The sequence below is a fragment of the Carlito syrichta genome, unplaced genomic scaffold (genome assembly GCF_000164805.1).
Source record: "Carlito syrichta isolate Samal-C Ts95f unplaced genomic scaffold, Tarsius_syrichta-2.0.1 Scaffold135588, whole genome shotgun sequence".
NCBI lineage: Eukaryota > Metazoa > Chordata > Mammalia > Primates > Tarsiidae > Carlito > Carlito syrichta.
Window position 1 is genome coordinate 97924 of NW_007079684.1, and position 25988 is coordinate 123911.

At 42.1% G+C, this 25988-nt stretch overlaps 1 protein-coding gene across 1 annotated transcript in view; it reads left to right on the forward strand.

Moving 5' to 3' along the window:
* The first annotated feature begins 12931 nt into the window (after positions 1-12931).
* Positions 12932-25988, forward strand: part of SH3D19 (SH3 domain containing 19) — a 66851-nt gene continuing 53794 nt past the window's right edge. The window contains exons 1-6 of the mRNA XM_021708220.1: positions 12932-12948; positions 18150-18188; positions 19354-19396; positions 22163-22301; positions 22418-22580; positions 23890-24894. Coding sequence (XP_021563895.1) covers positions 24201-24894 — 694 coding nt within the window. The 5' untranslated portion in view covers positions 12932-12948; positions 18150-18188; positions 19354-19396; ... (1 more) ...; positions 22418-22580; positions 23890-24200. The remainder of the gene's footprint in view (positions 12949-18149; positions 18189-19353; positions 19397-22162; positions 22302-22417; positions 22581-23889; positions 24895-25988) is intronic.

A 25988-nucleotide genomic window follows, 5' to 3' on the forward strand; every position in this document is an offset into this window, starting at 1 on the left:
TGCTGTTTTCTCATGTGGCAGAAGGGACAAGGGATCTCTCTGGGGCATCTTTTATAAGGACACTAATCCCTTTCTCCCAAAGGTCACACCTCCTAATACTCACATGTTGGGGGTTTGGATTTCAACATATGAGTTTTGGGGGGCAGGACATAAACATTCAGACCATCGCAAGATAAATATATAGTCTTTTAAAGTAAGATTTTGAATGAAATGGGGATCATGCTGAATATTTGGTAGTTTGGGGACCCGTTTATCAACCTCATGGACGCGAATTCAGTGTCACCCGGTCATGCGTGCTCTTTGTTGGCACAGGCTGTGCTTCAGGCCACGTCACACTAGGCACGGCTGGTCACAGGAAGATGGGTTGGAGTGGGTGCGTGAAATGCCTCCAGTATGGGAGGAGAGACCAGGGAATGATGGGGACAGGCCAGCTCATGCTTCCATGTGACAAACCAGGCACTTCCAAGGCCGATGCCCAGTGAGCCTCGTCATGGCTCAGGCTGGGCCCTCACCTGAGAGAGTCTGGAAACCTTGCTCTGCTTCTCTGTGATATTTTGGGCCACACTGTGTCCCCTGACTCCACACCTGCCATTCTCTCATTCATCCTCTCCTGTATCTTCTTGCTTCCCTCCCTTCTGCTCTGATGCTGATGGAAGGCAGGTTTACTCTCTGTGGATCTTTTTAAATATCCTGAAAAGATAGAACTGTTTGTCCGGGGACGGTTATTGCCTTTAAAAGATGGTATCCTCAAATATATCCTGTGGTGTCCTAAAACTTACTTTTCTGTGAGTTCCCAAATCTAGAAGTTTACTGTATTTTGAGAAGTAACTTCTATGACTATTCTAGTCACAATTTTAAATGACTTTAATGTCCTTAGTCTACCAAATATGTTCTTGATATCCAATGGAAAGTTTGTCCAGTGGCTTTGCAAAGAACAAGGCTGGTGGGAAGGCTGCCAATCCTACTTGTGTAATGGAGAAATTGTTGAATATTTACAGTAAAAATTATGTGCCTACCCACTGTTGGAGTTTGTTGTAATTTCCAGAGGAATAAATCCTTGTTGTTAGGAGAATGAGTTCAGTTGTTTGCATGTTTCATTTATAGGCTCGGTCAAAGCCTTCGTCTGTATAATGGAAACTCACTAAGAAGTGCCAGTTTTTAAGGACTCAGTTAAATGAGTTTTTTTAAATGTATTTGTTTGTATTAGTAAAATAAAGGCCTTTTTAAGATCTTTGATATATGAATTTACATTGATAAGGCTTCGCTGGTCTGTATATATTTGTTGCTTCATGCTTATTTTCTCAAGCACTAATTGAGCATATTTTATTTTGGCTTTGGATATTTGGCGAAAAGATAGAAATGTAATGCTGTAGGAACCTCTCAAAGATAAAAAGAAGGACTTAGTTGACCCAGAGCTTTGACCAAGTGATACAAAACTAAGAAATGGGTGGCTAGGGCATTCACAGTTGAAAGATTTTTTAAAAAAATTATTTGGTGTAGAGAAATATTGTAGTATTACAACAATTTAAATAATTTTTGTCCCAGCCTGGGCAACATAGTAAGACCCTATTTCTACAAAAAATAAAAATATAAAAATTAGCCAGACATGGTGGAGTACACCTGTAGTCCCAGCTACTCAGGAGGCTGAGACATGAAGCCTGAACCCAAGAGGTCAAGGCTGCGGGGAGCAGTGATCATGCCACTGCACTCCAACCTGAGCAACTGCGTGAGACCCCCAATTCAAAAAATAATAATAAATAATGTAAAAATAATTATTTCATTTGTATTAACATTTAAATAGTTTTTTTTTTTTTTAAGTATCTGCCTCTCAGTTTTACATAAAGTATAGGTCTCAAACTGACCTGATTTCTTTCTAAGTTTTTGGAAGTGTCAATTAATATTTTGGCCAGGCTCAGTGGCTCACACCTGTAATCCTAGCACTTTGGGAGGCTGAAGCAAGAGGATTGTTTGAACCCAGGAGTTCGAGACCAGCCTAGGTGACATAGTGAGACCTCATCTCTACAAAAAAAAAAGTAACCGAGAATGTTGGCACATGCCTGTAGTCCCAACTACCTGGGAGGCTGAGACAGAAGGATCAGTTGAGCCCAGGAGGTCTAGGCTGTGGTGAGCTGTGATCGTACCACTAAAACCTGGGTGACAGATTGAGACTGTAACTCAAAAAAATTTTAATATTTTGATCAGTTTCAGATGCTTAAAATATGTATTTGTTTTTACACTAAAAAATGGCAACTGCCAATCCTCATGGTAGTGTTATTTTAATCTCATAAAAAATAAAGGGACACAAAATCACATTTCTCACCATTTTTCTGTCCCTGTTGCCCACTACGAAACCCACTGATTTTTTAAATATCTTTTGTTAATACAGCAGTAGGGTTTTATCTTTTACAGGAGAATCTTGCACTGATTAATTGTGATGAATTGGGTCTCACATATGGAGGTTGAGACATCTTTCCACGTAATCACATGCGAGCATGCACCGCTGTGTTTGTAACATATTTTGTTGCTATCCCAGTTCCGAACATCAGCTCCTTCTGGAACGTTTTAATTTTGGTAATGATTTGGATTGCCACATCATCAGCGGACACCAGACCCACGTGCTTTGCAGCTATCCTTTCTGGATGATTCAAAGTGAGTTAGGAATGAAGTCAAAATGAAGGCCAAATATATTGGTACATGCTAATACTATATATATATATTATATATATATATATACATACATACACACACACACCCCCCCATTAAATAATTAACCCCTCCACTTTCACTCTGACAGACTTATCAGGGTACGTATGGCATCTAATTCCTCATTCTCTCCTTCCATCCTTCCTACCTTCACTTCCTGAACCCTTTAAAATTCAAATAACCTATTAATCAGACACATAACGACATATGTGTTCCTTTGATTTTCAGTATCTCCAAAGGAACAGAGCTAATCTGGGGTTATTTAAGAAATGTTGGCCAGACTCGGTGGTTCAGCCTATAATCCCAGCACTTTGGGAGTCTGAGGTGAGTGGATGGCCTGAGCCCATCAGTTCGAGACCAGCCTGGGCAACTTGGCGAGGCCTTGTCTCTACAATAAATCAAAAAAATTAGCTGGGCGTGGTAGTGCTCCCCTGTCGTTCCGGCTACTTGGAAGGCTGAGGCAGAAGGATTGCTAGCAGGTCGATGCTGAGGTGACCATGAGCATGCCACTGCACTCTAGCCTGGGTGACAGAGTGAGACTTCGACTTGAAAAAAAAAGGGAAGAAAACAACCCAGGCCTTGCTTCTTACAGGATGACTAATAACATTTATGGATTATCTGGGCAGTTATGTGACTAGTAACAACATAGTTAACATTTATTGAGTTCTTACTCTCTACAAGAAACTAAGAGCTTTAAATAATAATAAACTCTTATATGAGGTTTTAAATGGTTAACGGTTTTTAGCACATTAAATAAAATAACCCTATGAGATGAATAATATTATTATTCCCATTTTACAGTTGAAGAAACTGAGACAAAGAAATAAGTACCTTTCCCAAGGTCACACAGCTTAGAAGTAAGTTATAAAGCTGGAATTTAAAGCCAACAGTCTAGATCCAGTGTCCATACCCTTGGCTGCCTAAAAAAGAAAAAAAAAAAAAAAAGGAGGCCAGGTGTGGTGACTCAAGCCTGTAATCCCAGCATTTTGGGAAGCCAAGGTGAGGGGATTGCCTAAATCCACAGGTTAGAAAACAGCGTGAGCAACTTGGCAAGACCTCATCTCTACAGTAAATCAAAAAAAATTAGCCGGGCATGGTAGCGCACGCCTGTAGTTCCAGCTACTTGGAAGGCTGAGGTGGAAGGATTGCTGGAGCCCAGCAGGTCGACGCTGGGGTGACCATGAGTGTGCCACTGCACTTCAGCCTGGGCCACAGAGTGAGACTCCAACTCAAAAAAAAAAAAAAAGAAAAAGTGTTAGATATGTTCATTCATTAACAAAGTAAAATGATAACTAAAAGCTGTAGCCAGAAATGTTAGAATTAGGAGCTGTTCTCCATAACTCTGACTTCAGAAAGCATCACCGGATGTGTCTCTGATTTTACAGCCGCACAGGTGGGAGGTGGTATCATGACCCCTTTGTACGGTTCACCATGTCTATCTTTGTGTAATAGGACCAAGAAGAGAGAAAAAGCCATTATATGTTGTGCTGAGAACCAGCATATTAGAGTATTTAGTGTATGTTTAGTCTAAAAAATAGACTAATGCTATAAAGCAAATCTTTCTAGGTAGGTGATACGCTAGTAGGTTATGAGAAACTTTTTCTCCTTCCCTTTTCTCCCTGAAAATTCTGTTCACCCATGGATGGAAGACTTTTGCTTGATGTTTGTTTCTTATTATATAAGTGTTAAGACTCTAAATATGAACTGTGCTGTAGGAAAAATCTGCCTTTGATTTTTCCTTCTTTGGTTTGACCAAATGATCTCTGTCTGAATTTCCACCAAGCTTCCTGTGTCCTGATTTCTCTTGCCAGCCAGTGTGTCCCCTGCCAGTCTCATGTCATAGGACTTTATAACAGGTTTCCACTGGATATTCATAAGGAAATCTCCAAAGAGGTGTGTCACCCCCTTACAAATATATAGTTTTTGAAACCAGGATGGCAGGTTTGAGGGAAGGGTGTGGGATTCCTAGCCTTTCTTTCTTTTTTTTTTTAAAGAACTTCTCATCACGTCTTTTAAAGTCATCAGTTAGTAGGGCGTAGCTGGATGAGTCAGTTGTTTTTAGGAAATTTGTTCTTTACATACGATCTAAAGTATTTTATGGCACAGAACTTGAGCATATCAAGAGGACTTTACAAATGGCCTTAATTTAAAAAATTATTTTCATGATTCGAGATGTATATGCAACACCATTCCAATATGTATTTGGCCTGAGAAGGAGTTTATGGTCTAGTAGAGGAAATAACACACAAAAGTACCTCTGATACAAGGTAAAAAAAATATGTGAAAGTTCTAATTTTAAGAAAAGCAGAAATTCATATTGTGAGCTCTTTTCCTGACTACAGGCATCTCCCTGGACTACGAGCATCTATGCACAGGGACCATGTCCTAGTTGATCTTGTTTCTTTGGTACCAGCATAATGCCCAGAATAACTTGTCTTTTGGTCAGAAATACAGAAATCATCAGCTCATAAGACAAAAGTTTGAAAAATCAATTCCCGAGTGTTGTTGATGCTTCAAACAGAAACTTTTAATATTTTATTATCCCTTGTTTATTTGTTTGTCTGAGACAGGGTCTGTCCCTGTCACTCAGTCTGGAATGTAGTGGCTCAATCCTGGCTTACTGCAGCCTCAACCTTGTGACCTCAAGTGACTCTCCCATCTTGGTCCTCCCATCTTGGTCCCCTTAGTAGCTGGGATTACACCACAGGTGCATGCTCCCACACCAGGTTAACTTTTTTATTTTTTATTTTTGTATGTCTTGCCACATTTCCCAGGCTGGTCTTGAGCTCTTGGGCGGAAGTAATCCTTCCACATCTGCCTCCCAAAGTGCTGGGACTACAGGTGTGAGCCATTGCACCCAGCCAATCCCTTATATGTAATAGACACCACTCTAGAACTGTGCTATTCTTCTTATGCTTCTTACCAACAGATAACCCCTAATCATACAATTTAATTCTGCTGTGCTGCTAAATATTTAGGAAAGAAAGAATTGGAATTTAGTCCTTTTGTCTTTTTAGGTTTTCTTTGTAAATTATTTCTGTAGATCACTTTGGGTTGATTTACAACCTAAAGATATAACTCCAGAAAAGATTTGTTCTGGTTACTAATTCCTTGTTTGATTCAATAGGTGTTCATTGAACACAGTTTATACATCAGACCCATAGTTCTTGATCTTTCTGTGTTCACGCCGAAAGAGCTTACGTTCCGCTCTCAGATGTCGCAGTCAGTGCCACATTTTTTGAATGCTGACTTGACATTATGCACCATACCTTCTCTCTAAACCAAGCTATACCTACTCCACACCCACCCACTCAGGCAAGTTGCATCTGATTTATATCACCTTGTATTATCGTACATTACACATGGATTGAATTGAGCGGCATCCAATGAAGAGTCTGTGCTATTTATTGGTTGGGAACTAGCAGAGAGTCTTGACAGGTTCTACAGATCCTGTACAATGAAAAAAATTATGAATAGGTAACATTACCCCTGAGATTCTATTGCTGACACTAAAAATACAGTATTTGTTGCCAAATTCAGTCCCAGGTTGGAGTCTTATGCACCCTCTCTTAATAAGGCCAGCCTGGCCATCTTTCCATCAACTATTAGAAGAGAATACTGTTCCTCAGTGAGCACCAGATGCTCATCGAAATGACTTTTTGTATGAAAAATTCCTATTTTTAAACATTAAACCCCAACACTTTTGACAGATGTGCCTACAGTGAGATGTACCTGGGACTGGAGATCAACAGAACAAAATTAGCAGCAAAATTATTCCTGGGAATTTGCTGCTTAAGTGGACTGTAGGTGGAATCACTGGTACTCTTTAAATGACAATATTTCTTTCTTTCTGTGAGTAGAATTGGGTTCACATTAGTTCAGGAAGCGCATGATACAGTTCCACTGTATTGCCCTATAAAAATGAGTAGAAGACATTCTTTCTCCTTGAGAAGTTTCCAGTCTAATTAGCGAGTCAAGACAGACATGTGTGAACTCTCTCTCTCTCTCTCTCTCTCTTTCTCTCTCTCTCTCTCTGTCTCCCTCTCTCTCTCTCTCTCTCAAAGAATTGGGAAGGACAGGGCAACATATTCTAATTTTTTTTTTTTTTTGAGTTGGAGTTTCACTCTGTCACCCAGACTGGAGTACAGTGGCCGCTCCCAGCCACCACAACCTCGACCAGCGATCCAGCGATCCTTCCGCCTCTGCCCTCCAAGTAGCTGGAACTACTTGGTAGGCATGCACTACCATACCCGGCTAATTTTTTGATTTATTGTAGAGAGGAGGTCTTGCCAAGTTGCCTAGGTGGGTCACGAACTCGCGGGTTCAGGCAATCCACTCACCTCAGCCTCCCAAGGCGCGGGATTACAGGCTGAGCCACCAAGCCTGGCTTTTTAAATGTGCTATAGTTATAAATAACAGAGTTGAAAGCTTCGTTCAAGGTCTTTGAACTTTTTGTGGGATTTCATTTTTAATAGAGTTAAAGAAATAGGAAACTACAGAGCTGCTGGTCACCATGTCCATTTTGTGAGAAACTTCCTGGGAAGGCCAACCTAAAAGAACAGAGGTCTGTGTCTTTCGTGGGAATAATACGGTGCTCACAAAAGCTTGTGGGTTTATTTTGTTCTCTTGGCTTGTCATTGCTATGGCTTCATAGGACATTAGGTGTATGAGAAGCATACATTGTGAGACTCAGAAGGGTTGTGAGTGATGAACAGTAATTGCAACTGAAATGCAGCTTGTCATAATACCTACAGGTCAGCCCCACTGGTGTTGGCAGGATGGCTCCAAAAATTTTAGCCACATATATTGTGAACTACAGAAATTTGTGTATTGGATAATAGAGTAGGAAATAGAACATTTTTTTGAGACTCTTACATGTGCCCAGCACTGTGATATTTTACAGAGTTTTCTCATTCAGTCTTAGCAATAGGCCAAAAGATAGGCATTAGCATTCTCCCTTTACAGATAAGGAAGCCATTCCAGCAAGCTGTCCATTGGCAGCTCCTACAAGCAGGAAAACAGGTCTCCAGCTTACTGGAGATTCCGTGCACTTCCCATGACAGGCATGCTGCCCTGGGGGTCACATCTCACTTTTTGCTTTTTCTGTATGGGTTGTCAGATTCTTTATGCTCACAGACATGATTGTGGGTAGAACTCATTCTGTGAATTTCATCATATGTAGAGTGTGTTACTGTAACTCATTTAAATCTTCGTTCACTTTATTCATCCTATAACTAAGTGCATAAGTAATAGTTGCTTAGATGATTTACTTGTCCTTGAAAAGGATTAGGTAGAAAAGTACCTGATATAACTTGATGTTGTGTTATCGACCTGAATGATCATAATTGGGCTGTCCAGTGTGATGGAAAGGGGAGCCAATTCAGAACTCATATAGCTTTCCCCTAAAGATTTCAGAGGATTAATAGAAGCACTTTGTAGTTGTGTTACAGTTTTTAACTTTAGCAAAAGCTATGCCTATTGGATCTCATTCTTTTTCTTCCAATCTTTATTTCCTAATTCTTAAGAAGGAATGCCCTTCAAAAACACACACACAAAAAAAAATTTTTTTAGGGGGGGAAGCAGTCTCACTATTGCCCAGGCTGGAGTGCAGTGGCATGCTCATGGCTATGGAAACCTCGATCTGTTGGGCTCAGGTGATCCTTCCACCTCAGCCTCCCAAGCAGCTGAAACTACAGGCATGCACCACCACGCTCAGCTAATTTTTTTTTTTTTAATTGTGGAGATGAGGTTTCACCAAGTTGTCCAGGCTGGTGTTAAACCCCTGGACTCAAGCAGTTCTCTCACCTCTGCCTCCCAGATTGCTGGGATTACAGGTGTGAGCCACTGTACCTGGTTCCAAATTTTATATGGAGGCTTATCAGAACTGTAAGACTTTTTTTTTTTTTTTACTACTTTCAAATAACTATACTTTTTTTTCATTCCCCCACAGTTTATCAGATCTGGCCCTATGTATTATGACAGTGATATTAACTTAGATGCTATTAAAATGGCAGTATATCTTTATATTTGTGTCTGTGGTATAATATAATTTATTTACTAATACCTTCTTCTCTCTATTACATGATGTATTGTCTTAACGTAGCAGTTAATATAGGGTGATACACATTATGTGCAATGTACACACAAGATAGAAACATAGATAATTCTGTAATACTTGTGGCTTTCTTTTTGGGAAGCAAATCAGGGGTGTCCTAAGGATTGTTTATAAAAATCACATGGTTCTTTTTTTCTGAAATGCAGCGAGTCAAGGTCTTTTATTTTATTGTAGGCAAGAAATAAGTTTTATTTTAAAAGTGCAGGCCAGACATGGTAGTTGACACCTGTAATCCCACACTTTGGGAGGCAAAGGTAAGGAGTTCAAGACCAGCTGGGGCAACATAGCTAAATTCCATCTCTTCAAAAAAAATTTATTATTTATTTGTTTATTTATTTTGAGTCAGAGTCTCACTCTGTCACCCAGGCTGGAGTGCAGTGGCATGCTCACGGCCACCCCAGTGTTGACCTGCTGGGCTCCAGCAATCCTTCCGCCTCAGCCTTCCAAGTAGCTGGAACTACAGTTGCACACTACCTGCTGGGCTCAAGCAATCCTTCCAACTCAGTCTTCCAAGTAGCTGGAACTACAGGCATGTGCCACCATGCCCGGCTAATTTTTTTATTTATTGTAGAAATGAGATCTTGCCAATAAAAAAATTAAAAAGACTGGGCTCAATGACTCAGCCTGTAATCCCAGCACTTTGGGAGGCCAAGGCAAGTGGATTGTCTGAACCCGCGGGTTTGAGACCAGCCTGTGCAACTTGGCAAAACCTCATCTCTACAATAAATAAAAAATTAGCCAGGAGTGGTGGCTCACACCCGTAATTCCAGCACTTTGGGAGGCAAAGGCGAGAGGATTGCCTGAGCCCAAGGGTTTGAGACCAGGCTGAGCAACTTGGTGAGTCCTTGTCTCTATAATATATCAAGGAGCATGGAGGTGCTCACTTGTAGTTCTAGCTACTTGGAAAACTAAGGCAGAAGGATTGCCTGAGTCCAGCATGTTGAGGCTGTGGTAGCCGTAATTGTGCCACTGCACTCCAACCTGGGCGACAGAGTGACACCCCAACTCAAAACAACAACAACAACTACAGCAACACCAAGACAGAAGGTCATTGTCTCACAGTTGTGGAGTCTGGCAGTGTAAGGTCAAGGCACAACAGAGCCCTTCTCTCTCCAAATCCACAGGTGAGTTCCTCCTTGCCACCTCCTAGCTCTTGGTGGTTTGCCAGCAGTCTTCGATGTTCCTTGGCTTGGCTCTTCATATGGCCATCTCCTAAGGAACCAGTCATGTTGTTGTGGGGCTCATCCTACTCCAGTATGACCTTACCTTAACTAATTGCATCCTTAATGACCCTATTTCCAAATCAGGTTATGTTCTAAGGTACCTGGGGTCTGACTACCACATCTCTTTTTGAGGAAGGATACAGTTCAACCCGTGACACCTCTCATGTTCCACCCCAATCAATACAGCTTCCCCCTCCATAAAAATAACAAGGGGTGTTTTAAATTAATAACAATGACCAGGCGTGGTGGTTCACACCTGAAATCCTAGCACTTTGAGAGGCCAAGACAGGAGGATCATTCAAGACCAACTAAAACAACATCACAAGATCTCATCTCTACAAAAATAAAATTTTTAAAATTAGCCAGGTGTGGTGGCACGCCCCTGTGGTCCCAGCTCTCAGGAGGCTGAGACAGAAGGATTGCCTGAGTCCTGGAGATTGAGGCTGCAGTGAGCCCCGATTGTGCCACTGTACTCCAGCCTGGGCAACAGAATGAGACTCTGACTGAAGAAAATAAATAAAATAAAATAAAATAAAATAAAATACCTCATCCCACCCAGATCAGTGGTAATGAGCAAGGGGATTATAATGTGCTCAGTAACAACCCTCTGCCCTGCTTGGGAACATGCATGGGGCATTGGCTTTTCCAGCCCTGCCTCTAAGTGCTGATGTTGATTCTTTCAATTACTGGATCTGAGTCAACAGACACAATGTTAACATGCAGATTCTCTCCTCTATTGCACCAAGAAGTTTCTGCTGCAAGCCTCAGTCAGCCTGTGTGCTTTTTAGGGCTGTTATGTCTTCTATATTACAGATGAAGCATCCCAAATCTGAAAATCCAAAATGCAGCCGGGTTCGGTGGCTCAGCCTGTAATCCCACGCTTTGGGAGGCTGAGGTGAGTGGATTGCCTGAGCCCCGGGGTTTGAGACCCGCCGGGGCAACTTGGCAAGACCTCATCTCTACAATAAAATCAAAAATTAGCTGGGCATGGTAGCACACGCCTGTAGTTGCAACTACTTGGAAGACTGAGGCGGAAGGATTGCTAGAGCCCGGAAGGTCGAGGCTGCAGTGGCTGGGAGCGGCCACTGCACTCCAGTCTGGGGAACAGAATGAGACTCCAACTCAAAAAAAAAAAAAAAGAAAATCCAAAATACTTCAGATTTTGGAATTGTTTGAGCATCAACATAATGCTCAAAGGAAATACCCATTGGAGCATTTCAGATTTGGGTTTTTTGGGTTAGGAATGCTCAACTGGTAAGTATGTAATGCATATCTTCCAAAATCCAAAAACTCCTCAACACTTCTGGTTGCAAGCATTTTGGATGAAAGATACTCAGCTTATACCAATGCTTATTCTTTTTTTTTTAAGTAGTCACTTTACAGAAAGGCTTCAAATACTTCTTTCTAAAAAAAAAAAATCAGTATTGGCTAGGTATGGTGGCTCATGCCTATAATCCTAGCACTTTGGGAGGCCAAGATGAGAGGATTGCCTGAGCCCATGTGTTTGAGACCAGTCTGGGTGACTTGGTGAGACCTCATCTCACAGTAAATAAAAAAACTAGCCGGACGTGGTGGCACCCACCTATAGTTTCAGCTACTTGGAAGACTGAGGTGGAAGGATTGTCTGAACCCAGTAGGTTGAGGCTGTGGTGGCCATGAGTGTGCCTCTGCACTCCAGCCTGGGCAATAGAGTGAGACTCCGACTCAAAAAAAATAAAATAAAAAATAAAAAATCAGTACTGCTGAAAACATTTATATCTCTATATTATAATCCTTGCCTCATGGTATTAAAGACCTCCTGGAGCTTAATTTTTTTCCCTGTGTGACAGAATAGTATTGTCTTAGTCCATTTCATGCTACTATTACAGAATACCACAGACTGGGCACTTGATAATGACATGCTTTGGCTCAAGGGTCTGGAGACTGAGTCCAGGACTGATGGACTGGTGTCTGGCAAGGGCCTTGTTGCTGCATCATCCCAGGGTAGAAGGCAGAGGGCAAGAGAGGAGGAGGAGGTTACAAGCAGGGGAGGGGGAAGGGAAAGCAGAGAAGGGTTAAGGGGTACCAGGAGAGGGAAGAAGCTCCAAAGATTGTTTTATTTTTAGGTGATGATAATTTAAATTCTTATCTTAAGAAAATACCATTTGTCCTCAGGTCAAATTGACTATACAGATTATGTATTTCGGTGTCAAACACAAAAGGGCTGTAAGGAATAAAGCTCTTTTGAGCACCAGGTAATGCTGTTTAGCTGCAAGTGGTATCCAGATTTCCCCTGGAAGATGCAATACGTAGGTAGCTCTGAAAGCAATTGCAAGGCAAAATTTTATTTACACTGCAGATATACGTCACCAACCTCCTTGCTGCCCATAAAATATCTTAAATATCAAAGGCAATTTAAAAAATTTCATAGGCTAGGTATAGTGGCTCAAACCTGTAATCCCAGCACTTTGAGAGGCTGAAGCGAGAGGATTGCCTGAGTCCAGGGGTTCAAGACCAGCCTGGGCAATTTGGCGAAACCTCATCTCTACAGTAAATTAAAAAAAATTAGCCAAATGTGGTGCTGCATGCCTGTAGTTTCAGCTACTTGGAAGGCCGAGGTGGATCGCCTGAGCCCAGCAGGTCAAGGCTACAGTGGTCATGAGCATGCCACTGCACTCCAGTCTGAGCGACCGAGTGAGACTCCTACCCAAAAACAAAAATTTTTTTTAATTTAGTTTTTGTTTTATAAAGAGGGCAGGCCAGTAACTAACATATCTAGCTTGCTGCTTGGCACCATACTGAGTGCCACAAATGTCCAGGCATTATGAATGATTCTTCTTCAAAAGGATTAATGACTGTATAACATGTTTTTTCTTTCTTTTTCTAGCCAAGGACCCTTGTCATCCATTAGAGCAGTAATCAAGAGATGTAAGTTTGTTTTTCCTGCTCTGTATTTTCCTCTGTAATTATTTTAAATGATGATTTAGATTTCCAGCAAGTGATTGTATTTGATGAATCTATAAAGAACTCAACAAGAATAGCTTCTCCTAAGAAATAATAAAGCATTTCAGACAAACAGCTGATTTGATTAGTCAGTTTCTCAGTGTTTTTCTCTTAGAGAACAAAGCTGTTTTTTAAAAATCTGGCTGTCTAGTTGGTTTCTGTGGTTGGAGACATCTTACAGGTTTAAGAAATATTAAACTCTGTTCTTTTTGGTTCATTTGCTTCCACGAGTTCTCTTTACAATGTTTTTAAAAACTGTGTAAATGCCTCTGAAGACAGGCTTACATACGTACAAGACAGAAGTACTTTGTGTAGAATTCTCACCAAAATGGCACATTCATACTTTCTATCTTTATCTTTTGGTTAAAACTTCAAAACTTGCTCTTGGTACGGTATTTGAACACTCTTTTTAAATAAAAGGCTCTGGAAAGGTCTCTATTTAAAAATAGAACATGGGCTACCTGTTACAGAAAAGGAAAAAGACAGGATTTTAGATGTTCTTCGCATTATTTGAGCTGAGGTTGCCACCTGTAGAAGAATGTAGCCTAGTTTTAGAAACATAATTTGTAATATTTAGTGCAAATTTAGGGCATTCACAGGTCATGAGGAACTTGGATTTGAACCATTCCCCAGGGAAATTTTACAAGGTAAAATACATACAGAAAAATATGCCGTGTTTCCCCACTGCATTTTACTGGTGAGTTATAAAGATGTGGGAACACCATGGTGTATGATGAAAAGAATTCAAATTAAAAGGGAGAATTTCATGATAGCTTTTCAAGCCTTACAACCGTCGGAGTGAGGGCAAGGGGAGGGAGAGAATTTAAATACACAATTAGAGTCTAGAATTTAGGCAAGGATTTCTTGGTTGGAGGTATAACCTGGGTTAATCAAGGAAACGGAAAATCCTGGAAGTAGCCAAACATTTAGGGAGAAAGTATACCGGACAGAAAAGATGACAAGAAACAGAATCTTGGAAAACATTGATGTCTATGGCCAACCTATGTCTAAAACGGGTGGTAAGGCAAAAAGATGCAAGACATGACCGGGCACGGTAGGTCATGCCTGTAATCCCAGCACTTGGGGAGGCCAAGGCAGGAGGATTGCTTGGGCCCAGTTTGAGACCAGCCTAGGCAACATAGCAAGTTCTCGTCTCTACGAAAAATCAAAAAATTAACTGAGCATGGTGATGCACGCCTATAGTCTCAGCTACTTAAGAGGCTGAGTCATAAATATTGCCTGAGCCCAGGAGGTTGAGGCTGCGGTGAGCCATGATCATGCCACTGTACTCCAGCCTAGGTGACAGAGTGAGACCTGACTCAAAAAAAAAAAAAAAAAGACGCATGACCTAGTTAACCCATCCCTGTTGAGAAGGTCCACTTTTCACTGAGTCACATCTGCTGGCTCCTGCCTCTGTTCGGGACTTCTTTGGTAGGGATTGCAACCGGTGCCGAACTTCCCATAGGTCCTTCAGGATGCTCTTGCTTACCCTGAAGCCCCTATACCAGGGAGGGGAAAGAAAGCAAAGGAGACAAAGAATGGTCAGAGTAATAGAAAACACCAGAAGACAGCTGTGTTTTAGAGGCTGAAAAGAGGAGATGGTTTTGAAAGGAATAGGTGAACCCCCAGTAGCTCTTAACACGGCAACAAGGCCAAGCAGAAGGTGCTGAGAATAGGTCTTTCTATGAGGCTCTTAGAAAGCCATAGAGAACTTCAAGAGAGCAGTTTCAGTAGAGCATCGAAGGTGGAATCCAATCTTCAGTGTTAGCAACGAATGGAATATGTGCAAGTCAGGACAGCTGGGGTCACCCACACGTCTGTGAAATTTGGTGGTCAACAGGGGAGATAGCAGCTGTCATTCTAGAATGGAGCAGAGTCCAGAGAAGAGGAGATGTGTTCACAGACTGTTGGGATGAGGAAGCTTGAAGACGTGTAAGCTGCGGGAAGGCAGTCGGTGGAGAGGTCAGCCTGGAGCTTGAGGAAGGAGGAAGCTGGTGAAACAGCCTAGAGAGAGGACAGAGGAGGCTGAACCAAGGGAAAGCCCTTGCTGGGAGATAACTGGCATTTTGTGTTTTTTAAACTCACCCATCGTCTTTTAATCCTGTCAGTCACTTTGTAAATGCTAAGGAAATACTTATTTGTATTTATTCCTGATGTTTAGGCAAGAAGGCCAGAGAGACCCTTTCCTGATGCCATGTAAATACAGTATGAGGAATCATTGTGTCCGGCCCTTTTCTTTTTCTTTTTTTGCTTATTCTATGAGAAAAAGCTATCAGTAGTTTTAATGTTGGCCAGCCCATTAAGATGTGTGCTTTCCTCTTCCAGACTCAGACATCTAATCCTGGCAAGGAAATGACTCTAACCCGTTTTCGAAGTGATGCTCCCTAACTGGTTGTATTTCAAGTTACTTCCTAATGATTCTGGTTCCAGCCAAACTTTGGGGTCCTTTTATTGCATTCATTCTTGTGAGTCCTATATTTTTGGTAAAGTGTTTTGAAGGGTCCTAATCGGATATATCTAAAATTTTATGTTCTGCTTTTCATTATTTTTGAAGAAAAAATTATTTTCTGAAATTCAGATTTAGTTAATATTGATTATCTACCCGTAAGTTGCCAGTTGTTCACACACATTACAAAAGAACACTCTGGGCCAGGCACGGTGGCTTATGCCTATAACATCAGCACTCTGGGGAGCCGAGGCAGGCTGGTCTCGAACTCCTGGGCTTGAGCTACTACATTTGTGTGGAACAGGTTATAAGCCAGATGGATTTAAGGTGCGTCTGTGGAGTGGAAGGCTTGATGGCCTTGAAGTCAGGAAGCCTGGGTTGATATCCCAGCTCTCCCTTGAGAAGACATCTAGCCTCTGTGAGACTCAGTTTCCCTACCATTTGCAAGATGCGGTTAACACCTACCATGCAGAGTGTATTCTATTCTATTCTATTCTATTCTATTCTATTCTACTCTATTCTACTCTATTCTATTCTATTCTATTATTTTGAGTCTAGGTCTCACTCTGTTGCCCAGGCTGGAGTGCAGTGGCATGATCACAGCTCATTGCATCCTTGACTTCCTGGACTAGGGCAATCCTTCCACCTCAGCCTCCCAAGTAGCTGGGACTACGGGTGTGCACCACCACACTTGGCTCATTGTTTGATTTTTGTAGAGAGAAGGTCTTGCTATGTTTCTCAGGCTGGTCTTGAACTCCTGGGCACAAGCAGTTTTCCTGCCTTGGCCTTCCAAAGTGCTAGGATTACAGGTGTGAGCTAATACACTCAGCCCTGATTATCTTTTAACCAATAATTTTGAATTATTTAGATTCAGGACTAGCATGCTGCTCTCCTGGCTTTAAATTGGAGTTAAATTGCTTTAAGAAACAAACTGTGCCTATCCTTGTTGCTAATTAGCTGTTGGAGCCAGGACAGTTTAGTTAACCTCTCTGTATCTCAGTTTCCTCCACTGTGAAGTTTGAGTAAGATGATCAGTGAACATCTCCCAAGCTTATGGTCCTGCCAGAGCTTAGGGAGATTGTTTATTCGCGATAATATTGTAAATCCACATCCTAACTCTTTTATAAATAACCTAATGTGAATATGGTTTATACTTAGAATTTAACCACTTGAACTAGAAAAGTTTGCAAATAGTCCCATAGAGAGTGTCTATTCAAAGCAACTTGAATCTATGCTCCCAGGTTGGCAGTCCTCAAGCATGGCTCAAATAAACTCTCTACTTACATTTTTTTAAGAAAGAAAGAAAATAGTTCTGTAAATGATAGGATCACATCAATGGAAAATACTGCTTTTAACCAGGCACAGTGGCTCACGCTTGTAATCCCAGCACTTTGGGAAGCCGAGGTGAGAGGATTGCCTGAGCTCACTAGTTCGAGACCAGACTGGACAACTTGGGAAGACCTCGTCTCTACAATAAATGAAAAAATTAGCTGGGTTTGGTGTCACGCACTTGTGGTTCCAGCTACTTGGAAGGCTGAGGCGGAAGGATTGCCGGAGCCCAGCGAATCGAGAGACTGAGGTGGCCGTGAGCAGCGTGCCACTGCACTATAGCTTGGGCGACAGAGTGAGACTCTGACTCAAAAAAAAAAAAAAGAAAGAAAGAAAGAAAAAAGAAAATACTGCTTTTATTCTGTGGTAGTAACCCAAAATGTACAAGAAAATACCAGCTTGTGCCAGAAAGGTTAAATGGGGCATGCTAGTCTGTATGGACGTTGGTGGCAAATTTGATTGCCCTGGCAACAACCGCAGCAGATCTGTATAGTCTGGGAAGGTGAGAAGGAGGTGTGCAATGGATAGTTGAGAAATTAGCAAGAAGAGCTTAGGACACCACGTGAAAGTCTAAAGTGTTTCCAGATCTCAAACTTGTTCAGCACTGACAAAAAGCGTCAGTCATTTGAGGAGGATCGAGAGAGAAAGAGATTCCATAGAAGATGTGTGAATGTGGGTTGGGGATCAGAAAAAGAGGGGGGAAGAGCAGTGTTTCCAGAGGCTGTGGAGGAAGAGAAGGAGGTGTGTGGGTGCCACTGAGGCCCCCTCCTCGTTCTGCGGCATGGAGAGTGCCAGTACTGCTGGGAGCTGGTTCCTGATACTCTGGTGTGAAGGGGCAGTATCATGTTCAAAGCCACTGATTTAAAACAACGTAACTCAACTACTGAATTACCTCTTAAGCATTATTCATACTTTAAAATCGAGCCCTGTCGAAGTAGCAAATTGATTTTGCAAAATGGTTTTTAGATTTTTTTTTTACACTGTTATTAATAAACGACAGGTAGATTTTTCTTTACTGTGGTTATGTGTGCGGATGTCCTGGTCTCTACAGGCAAATCTTGGCAGCAATATATTTCTTTACGCTCTGAAACTATGGTTCATCGGCTTTTCTTATTCATGCAAGGTGCAGAGTAGGGAAAATGAATGGCATGGCGAGACAGCCCTGCTCCTGAATGCCTGTTGAAGCTTAGGCAGCTGGGTTCACTCTTCTCTCTTCCTTTCCTCTTCTGTAACCCCTTCTTTTTTTCCCTTAGCACTCATGAATAGTACACGGCAAAAATGCCCCGTGGAAGAGGTATGTGTGTGACAATAATGTGAAGTCTTTAAAAAGCGCTATGTCTTCTGATTCCAGCCTTTAGTGGTCGTGATGCTGTGATTGTCGCCCACTCGGGTGAGCCTCTGACTTAATGAAACCGTTCTTACCAATCAGACACACCATGCAGAGCCCCAGCCCTCCATCAGCTTGCTTTAGCTCTTGATGAAAATTTAATAGTCAAACCAGCTGATGATCTGAGTAGGACACTCTCCAAGGCAAGATCCAGGGGTTTGGGATTCAGATGTTAGAGGTTTGCTTCGCCACCCGTCCCCACCTCTCAGCTCCACCCGCGCCTCCCCAGCTCTGGCAGCCCTTCCTGATCAGAGAGAAGTAGACGTTAATTGGAGGGAGGAAAAAAGATTATGGAAAAGTGGAGCATTGGAGAGATGTGAAAGCAGATGGCTGATACAGTTTTAATCTAAAACAAATTCCCTTTGTGCACAAGTCTTTACAGTGTAGTATATGAAGATTTATTTTTTCAAAGGGGTCTTTAGAATGTGCTCCTTGAAAATAAATATAACATCCTCTATTACATAAAAATTGACCCCACATGTGACATATTTTCCAGATTGTTCGATTAAGACTTGATTTGCTTGATAAAATAAAATTCGGAAAAACTGTAAACCATCAAGCTTCTTCAGCTTGAACCTTAAGGAAAAAGTCAATGCTACATATACAATAATATGTGCTATAAATGTGATTTGAACACCTTTTCATTTATTATTATCGCTTAATTTAAGTCATAAACAACTTAAAGGTTATAACATTTCAGAGAAGTTAGCAAACAGATGAAATTCTGTCCATTTTCACTTTCTTTACAGTAGAAGTATAAACAAACATCACAAGCACAGAGTCACATGGATTGGAGTTCATATTTAAAATTTTTTCTGCCCGTGGTTATTTCATGTCATCATCTTTATGCTCCTTCTGTGCAATTTTGTATTTAATAGCTGTCTTCTTTTTGCTCTTCATTCTTCAAATTATTTTCAAAATCACAGAATGTGCTTTGGGGAGTTTTTGAAATTTGTTTTCTTATGCAATTTAAGTATATAACTATAATTAACTTTGTGCCAGTAAAGAGATCATTTTTTATTTACTTTTCTATGTAGGAATTTTAAAATTCATCCATTCTATAGGATGACAATTATAAGCTAACTTTTTCCAATAGTGTACTTTAAAAATGTAAACCTTTGCTGAATGTACTAATTTTGACTATACCAATTTACTCTTTCTTCCACAGCTTCTCGGAATTCTATTCAGAGTGAACTTCATCGAGATAGGAGGTATGGTTATATTTAGAGTAGATGGTATATATCCCAATAATTGAAATAAAAACATATCGTCAGTTAGCAAGTTAAATATTTCTTTTTTGTCATTAATGTATTACTGTGTTCTGCCTCATCAGTGCAGCTCTTGAATTAATCTGTAAGTTTGAAAGATGAAGATTTTGCCTGAGAGAAGTGATACAAGCCTGAACTGTTCTTTTGATTGTAATTATTTAGTGAAGTTTATTTTCAAATGTTTATTAAACCACTGCTACATGTAAAGCCTTGTTATAACTGCTTCAAAGAAATGCTGCATACCTCATAACTACTTAGTAAATGTTGCCTAGATAAATTAATAGATGACAGTGTCGAAAATTGGATAGAAGGAAAAAGAAAGGAAAAAAGGCAGGGAGGAGAGATAGCTGGAAGGAATAAATGCTTGGTGGCTGGTTGGGAAAAGGAAGGGAAGAAAGAAGGGAGGCGGGGTAATAGCTGGGCAGATGGAAAGAAGGACCAGTGAACAGACAGATAAGATGATAGAATGAATGGAAGGGTGGATGGACAAATAGGAGGATGGAAGGGTGGGCAGGTGGATAATAGATAGACTTTTTTTTATAATATCATGACATTCAGCCGGGCTCGGTGGCTCAGCCTGTAATCCCGCGCCTTTGGGAGGCTGAGGTGAGTGGATTGCCTGAGCCCGCGGGTTCGAGACCCACCTGGACAGCGAGACCTCATCTCGACAATAAATCAAAAAATCAGCCAGGCGTGGTAGCGCATGCCTGTAATTCTGGCTACTCGGAAGGCTGAGGCGGAAGGATCGCCGGAGCCCAGCAGGTCAAGGCTGCGGTGGCCGGGAGCGGCCACTGCACTCCAGTCTGGGCGACAGAGTGAGACTCCAACTCAAAACAAAAAACAAAAAACACAATCATGACATTCAGTCAAATGGATAGATTTTTATAAGTCATGGTCCCTGCTTTCATATTTCTTACAGTACTGTAGAGTATAGAATAATGCAGAACAAGGACTTTAGAGTTAGAACCCAGTTCAAATTCTGACTTCATTACTTTTTCACCATGTAACCTTCCCAAGCCACTTAATCTCTTTAGCTTCTGTATCTCCATCTTTAAAACGGTCCTATTCATACCTGTATCACAAGGGTGCCATCAGAATTCATGTACATATGGTGCTTAACATTTATTAACTAGTGAGTCTTAGTGTTTGGTTAGACAAAAGCTACACACAGTGGTTCTTAGGGAATTCGATTCAAATTTAATCAATGATAAGCTTTTGCTATTTCACAGTCAAGCATCACAGTATGTGTAATGCACAATTTTGATAATGACAGTGTTTTTTTAAAATTTGTTTTCCATCGAATACTAGAGAAAGGAGGAACAGGCATTATCAACCATATTTGTGAGAAGAGAAAACTGAGGCTCAGAGATACTGATTGATTTACTCAGAGTCACACAGTTGATGTTTGTTAGGAAATCAGCCTGAAGATAAAATATATTAAGCTTGAGAATGTAGAATCAGATTAAGAAAAGGATGAAAGGCCCAAGCACTGAGGCTCATGTCTGCAAACCCAGCAGACGTGAGGATTGCTTGAGCCCAGCAGTTTGAGGCCAACCTGGGCAGCATAAGTGAGACCTTGTCTCTACAAAAAATTTTTTAAAAAATTAGCTGGCTGTGGTAGCACGTGCCTGTAGTCCCAGCTACATAGGCGGCTAAGGCAAAAGGATTGCCTAAGCCCAGCAGGTTGAGGCTGTGGTGTGCCACTGCACTCTAGCCTGGGCAACAGAGTGAGACTCTGACTCAAAAAAAAAAAAAGGAAAAAGGAAAGAAAGAAAAGGATTAAAGAAGCTAGGCCTAAATCACTATGGCTCCTCAGTATTAAAAATTTATCATTAAGTCATGTAACAAAAGTGACCAGAAACACAGACACATGTCAGGGCCTATAAGTGAACATGTCAACACAGAGAACTTTGAACTGGAACAGAGATGGAGTGGTGAGGAAAAGGATACTCTTTTTATATGGTAAAGTACATTTCAGAGTATATGCTTTGTAATAACAGAAAATCAAACAGCTCCATTTGACCAGTGTGTCTACCTTACATATGTTTGTCCTGTGGGCTGTCATAGCAACAGGACAATGAAGACATTGTTTGGAATGAAGACATTGTTTGGGCCTTAGTTTTTATCCTGGTCAACTAAGGCAGAGCCAGGTGTGCTCAGGGGACATCTCTAACTTTTTTTTTTCTCTTTTGAGTCGGGCTCTCACTCTGTTACTCAGTCTAGAGTGCAGTGGTGAGATCACAGCTTACCACAGCCTCAACCTCCTGGGCTCCGATGGTCCTTCCACCTCAACCTTTCAAGTAGCTGGGACTACAGGTGTGCACCACCATGCCAGCTAATTTACACATATACACGCACACACAGACAAGGGCTTACTGTGTTACCCAGGCTGGTCTCAAACTCCTGGGCTCAAGCACTCCTTGTATCTTGGCCTCTAAAGTGCTGGGATCACAGGCTCGAACCACTGTGCCCAGCCACATCTCTAATTTTTTGAGACCAAAGTCGTAGAGAACAACTGTCATTTGCTCCCTTAAAGTGTGTCTAGGTGTACTGTCCAAGATGGCCCATGCCGGATAGGTCATTTCTGTGACTCTGGTCGTTGTTGTAACTTTATGGGTGGTGGTGGTTTTCATGAGTCTTTGAACATTTGCCGATAGACAGTTGCTTGTTACCAGCCTGTACAACTTCACCAAGGTTTCTGTCCACCAGGCGCCCGGAGATCACCATTGTGGCAGCGGAGCCATTGAGGCCAGTCTCATGGTTTCCGGGAACCCCTCCCCCAGGGCTGGGCTTTCCCCCTTCATCTGGAGCAGGTGCTTGGAGGACTAATGAGCTGGTTCCTGCTGAGGTGAGTAAATGTCACGTTACTTCTTTGCATTGTATTTTTAAGACAAGAACAGTGAGACTGTGAACACCTTGGTTATTGCCCACAGATGTCTAAAATCTTCATTCTCTGATTTGCAGCTCCCACCGTCTTACGAACAAGTCATAAAAGAAATCAACCAAGTTCAAGTTAATACTACAAATAATAATAATGCTGCTGCCACTCCAAGGCACACTATTACTTCTGCAACTCAGACCGACTTTTCAGAAGAAATAGACAACGATCTGCCTCAAAGTAATGCGAGTAGTTTGTCTTCCCTAATTCTGACCTCATTCTAGGGAAGTAATCAGTAGGCTTTCAGCCTTTAAAATAATTTGTAATATGTGCATAATTCGTTGAGCTCTACTTCCCAGTCAGTGTGATCACCATATGCTTGCTTGCTTTGGGTATGCAGTGATTATTAAAATAGATCATTCATATGAGCCCCAACCTCTTGGCTTTTCCTAGTTTATATCACAAAAACATCATCCATTTAACTCATGTGTTTTTGCTGATGCCCATTATTCTCATTGAGAAGGATATTATATTTAACAACTTAAACTTCTCAAGGTGCTAAGGGTGATTGACCTGTTAGACTTTTTCAAAGTATGATATTAAAGAAAAGAGAAAGTTGCTTTAGAAGAGTAAAGCATTAGAAATGTTGAAGTTTTGATGGGCGCAGTGGCTCATGCCTGTAATCCCAGCACTTTAGGAGGCAGAGGCAAGAGGATTGCCTGAGTCCAGGGTTTGAGACCAGTCTGGGCAACTTGACAAGACCTCATCTTTACAATAAAACAAAAATTAGCCAGACATAGTGGCACATACCTGTAGTTACAGCTTCTTGGAAGACTGAGGTAGAAAGACTGCCTGAGCCCAGCAGATCGAGGCTGCAGTGGCTGTGAGCATGTCACTGCACTCCAGCCTGGCAACAGAGTGAGGCTCTGACTCAAAAAAAAAAAAGAAGAAATATTGAAATTTTGACAACCAGAAAGAAATGGTTTTTGTGATGTCTCATGAGAATCAGGAATTTAATGGTGTTTAAAATGTATAATGAATATCTGTTGTATGAGCTAATATAACTTGAAGAACACTCCTGCAGGAACCTGAGTATAAACATTTCCCCAGTGATTTGGAGATCACATTTTACTAATTAAGAAAAGCAGGTCTCTTGATATTTCTTGTATATTTTTTTATCTGTGAATCTTCTATATGTATATTAATTGTAACACTGAAGCCAGGCACGGCGACTCACGTCTATAATCCCAGCACTTTGGGAGGCTGAGGTGGGAGGATTGCTTGAGGCTGGGAGTTTGGGACCAACCTGGGCAACACAGCAAGATCTTGTCTCTACAAAAAATCAGTAAAATTAGCTGGGCGTGGTGGCATGTGCCTGTAGTCTCAGCTACTTGGGAGACTGAGGCAGAAGGATTGCCTGAGCCCAGGAGGTCAAGGCTGCAGTGAGCTGTGATGTGCCACTGCACTCTAGCCTGGACAACAAAGTGAGACCCGGCCTTAATATTTTTTAAAAATTGTAACATTGCAACTTTCTTTTCCTTCATTTTGGTCTTGTCAGCACTTCAGGCACCTCTCAAGCCTCTTCAGCCTTCCCCAACTGTCTCATTTGGCAATCTTCCAACCAATGTGGAACCTTTAATTGTCTTTGATGTTTCTGAAGAGCAGAATTGTCCAGAAAACCCCTGTGCTGCAAGATGTCCAGTGCCAAAACCAAGATCCAAAAGCATTCTCAGACCAGTAGCCAGAGATACTCACACTAAAGGGCAAAGTCACCAGAAGATCAGCCCCGTGGCCACAGCAGAGGAGTCCTCCCCAGGACGGCCCCCGCCCCTGTTGGACAGTCCCAGTGACTCAGATAGGCAGGCAGTAATGAACATTATGAACACAGAGCAAAGCCAAAATAGTGTTGTTTCCAGGATCAAAGCATTTGAGGGCCAGACAAACACAGAAACCTCAGGACTGCCCAAGAGACCAGAAATTACTCCCCGTACACTTCCCCCGAAGCCTACTGTTTCCTCAGGGAAACCCTCAGTGGCTCCCAAACCAACTGCTAACAGAGCTTCTGGAGAATGGGATTCTGGGACAGAGAACAGACTCAAGGTGACCTCCAGGGAAGGGCTCATGCTGTATCCTCCACTGCAAGAAGCAGGAAGCATCCCAGTAACCAAACCCGAATTGCCAAAGAAACCAAACCCTGGCCTTATACGAAGTGGGAATCACGAGATTCTGGGAGGAGGGCCCCTGACGGAGAACCCTCAAGGTGGGAAAAAAGCCCCAACCCCCGCACCTCGGCCTCTGCTGCCCAAGAAATCAGTTTCCTTGGAAAACCCTGCCCACCCCTCAGCTCCATTGAAACCAGTCACTGTTCCTCCCCGACTCTCAGTGGCGTCACAAGCCAAAGCATTCAAGTCCCTGGGAGAAGGACCCCCAGCCAACCCCCCAGTTTCTGTCCTGCAAAGCAAGCCCCTGGAAGACATCGATCTCATCAGTTTTGATGATGACATTTTGCCCAGCCCATCTGGGAACCTGGCTGAAGAGTCTGTTGCTTCAGAGATGGTTCTAGGTAAGTCATATTCAAAAGTGGAGGGGACTCCTTCCTCTTCATAGAATATCTTACATGGTCATGACTCAGCTGGATGTGGTGACTCACACCATAATCCTAGCACTTTGGGAGGCCGAGGCAGGAGAATTACTTGAAGCCAGGCATTCAAGACCAGCCTGGACAACATAGCAAGACCCTACCTCTACCAAAATGAAAAATTAACTGGGTATGGTGGCACATGCATGTAGTCCCAAATACTCAGGAGGCTGAGGTGGGAAGGTTACTTGAGCCTAGGAGTTAGGACCACTACACTCCAGCCTGGGCAACAGAACAAGACCTTGTCTCAAAAAAAACCCCCAAAACTTGCTGGTTTAGTTTGCAGCACATAGATTATTGAGGTGTGTGTATACAGACAGACAGGAATGAACCCAGAGAGATTAAGCAACTTGGGGCTGGCCAGGCTCAGTGGCTCAGACTGTAATCCCAACACTTTGGAAGGCCGAGGCGAGTGGATTGCCTGAGTCCGTGAGTTCAAGACCAGCCTGGGTAAACTTGGTGAAACCTCATCTCTACAATATATCAAAAAATTAGCCAGGTGTGGTTGCGCTTACCTGTAGTTCCAACTACTTGGAAGTCTGAGGCAGAAGGATTATGGAGCCCAGAAGGTCTACACTGGGGTGACTGTGAGTGTGTCACTGCACTCCAGCCTGGGCAACAGAGTGAGACTCCAGTTCAAAAGAAAAGAAAAGAAAATAAAAGAAACATGGGGCCAGGCGTGGTAGCTCACAACTGTAATCCCAGCACTTTGGAGGCCAAGGTGGGAGGATCACTTGAGCCCAGGAGTTCAAGACCAACCTGGCCAACGTAGCAAGACCTTGTCTCTACAAAATTTTTTTTAAAATTTAGCAAGTGTGGTGGTGCACATCGGTATTCCCAGCTACTTGGGAGGCTGAGGTGGAAGGATCATCTGAGCATAGCAGTTTGAGGTTGCAATGAGCTGTGATAGTGCTACTGCACTCCAGCCTGGGTGACAGAGAGAGACTCTGCCTCAAAAACATAAAAAGAAGGGAGGGAGGGCGTGAGGGCGGGAGCAAAAGGAAAGGAAACATGGAGCT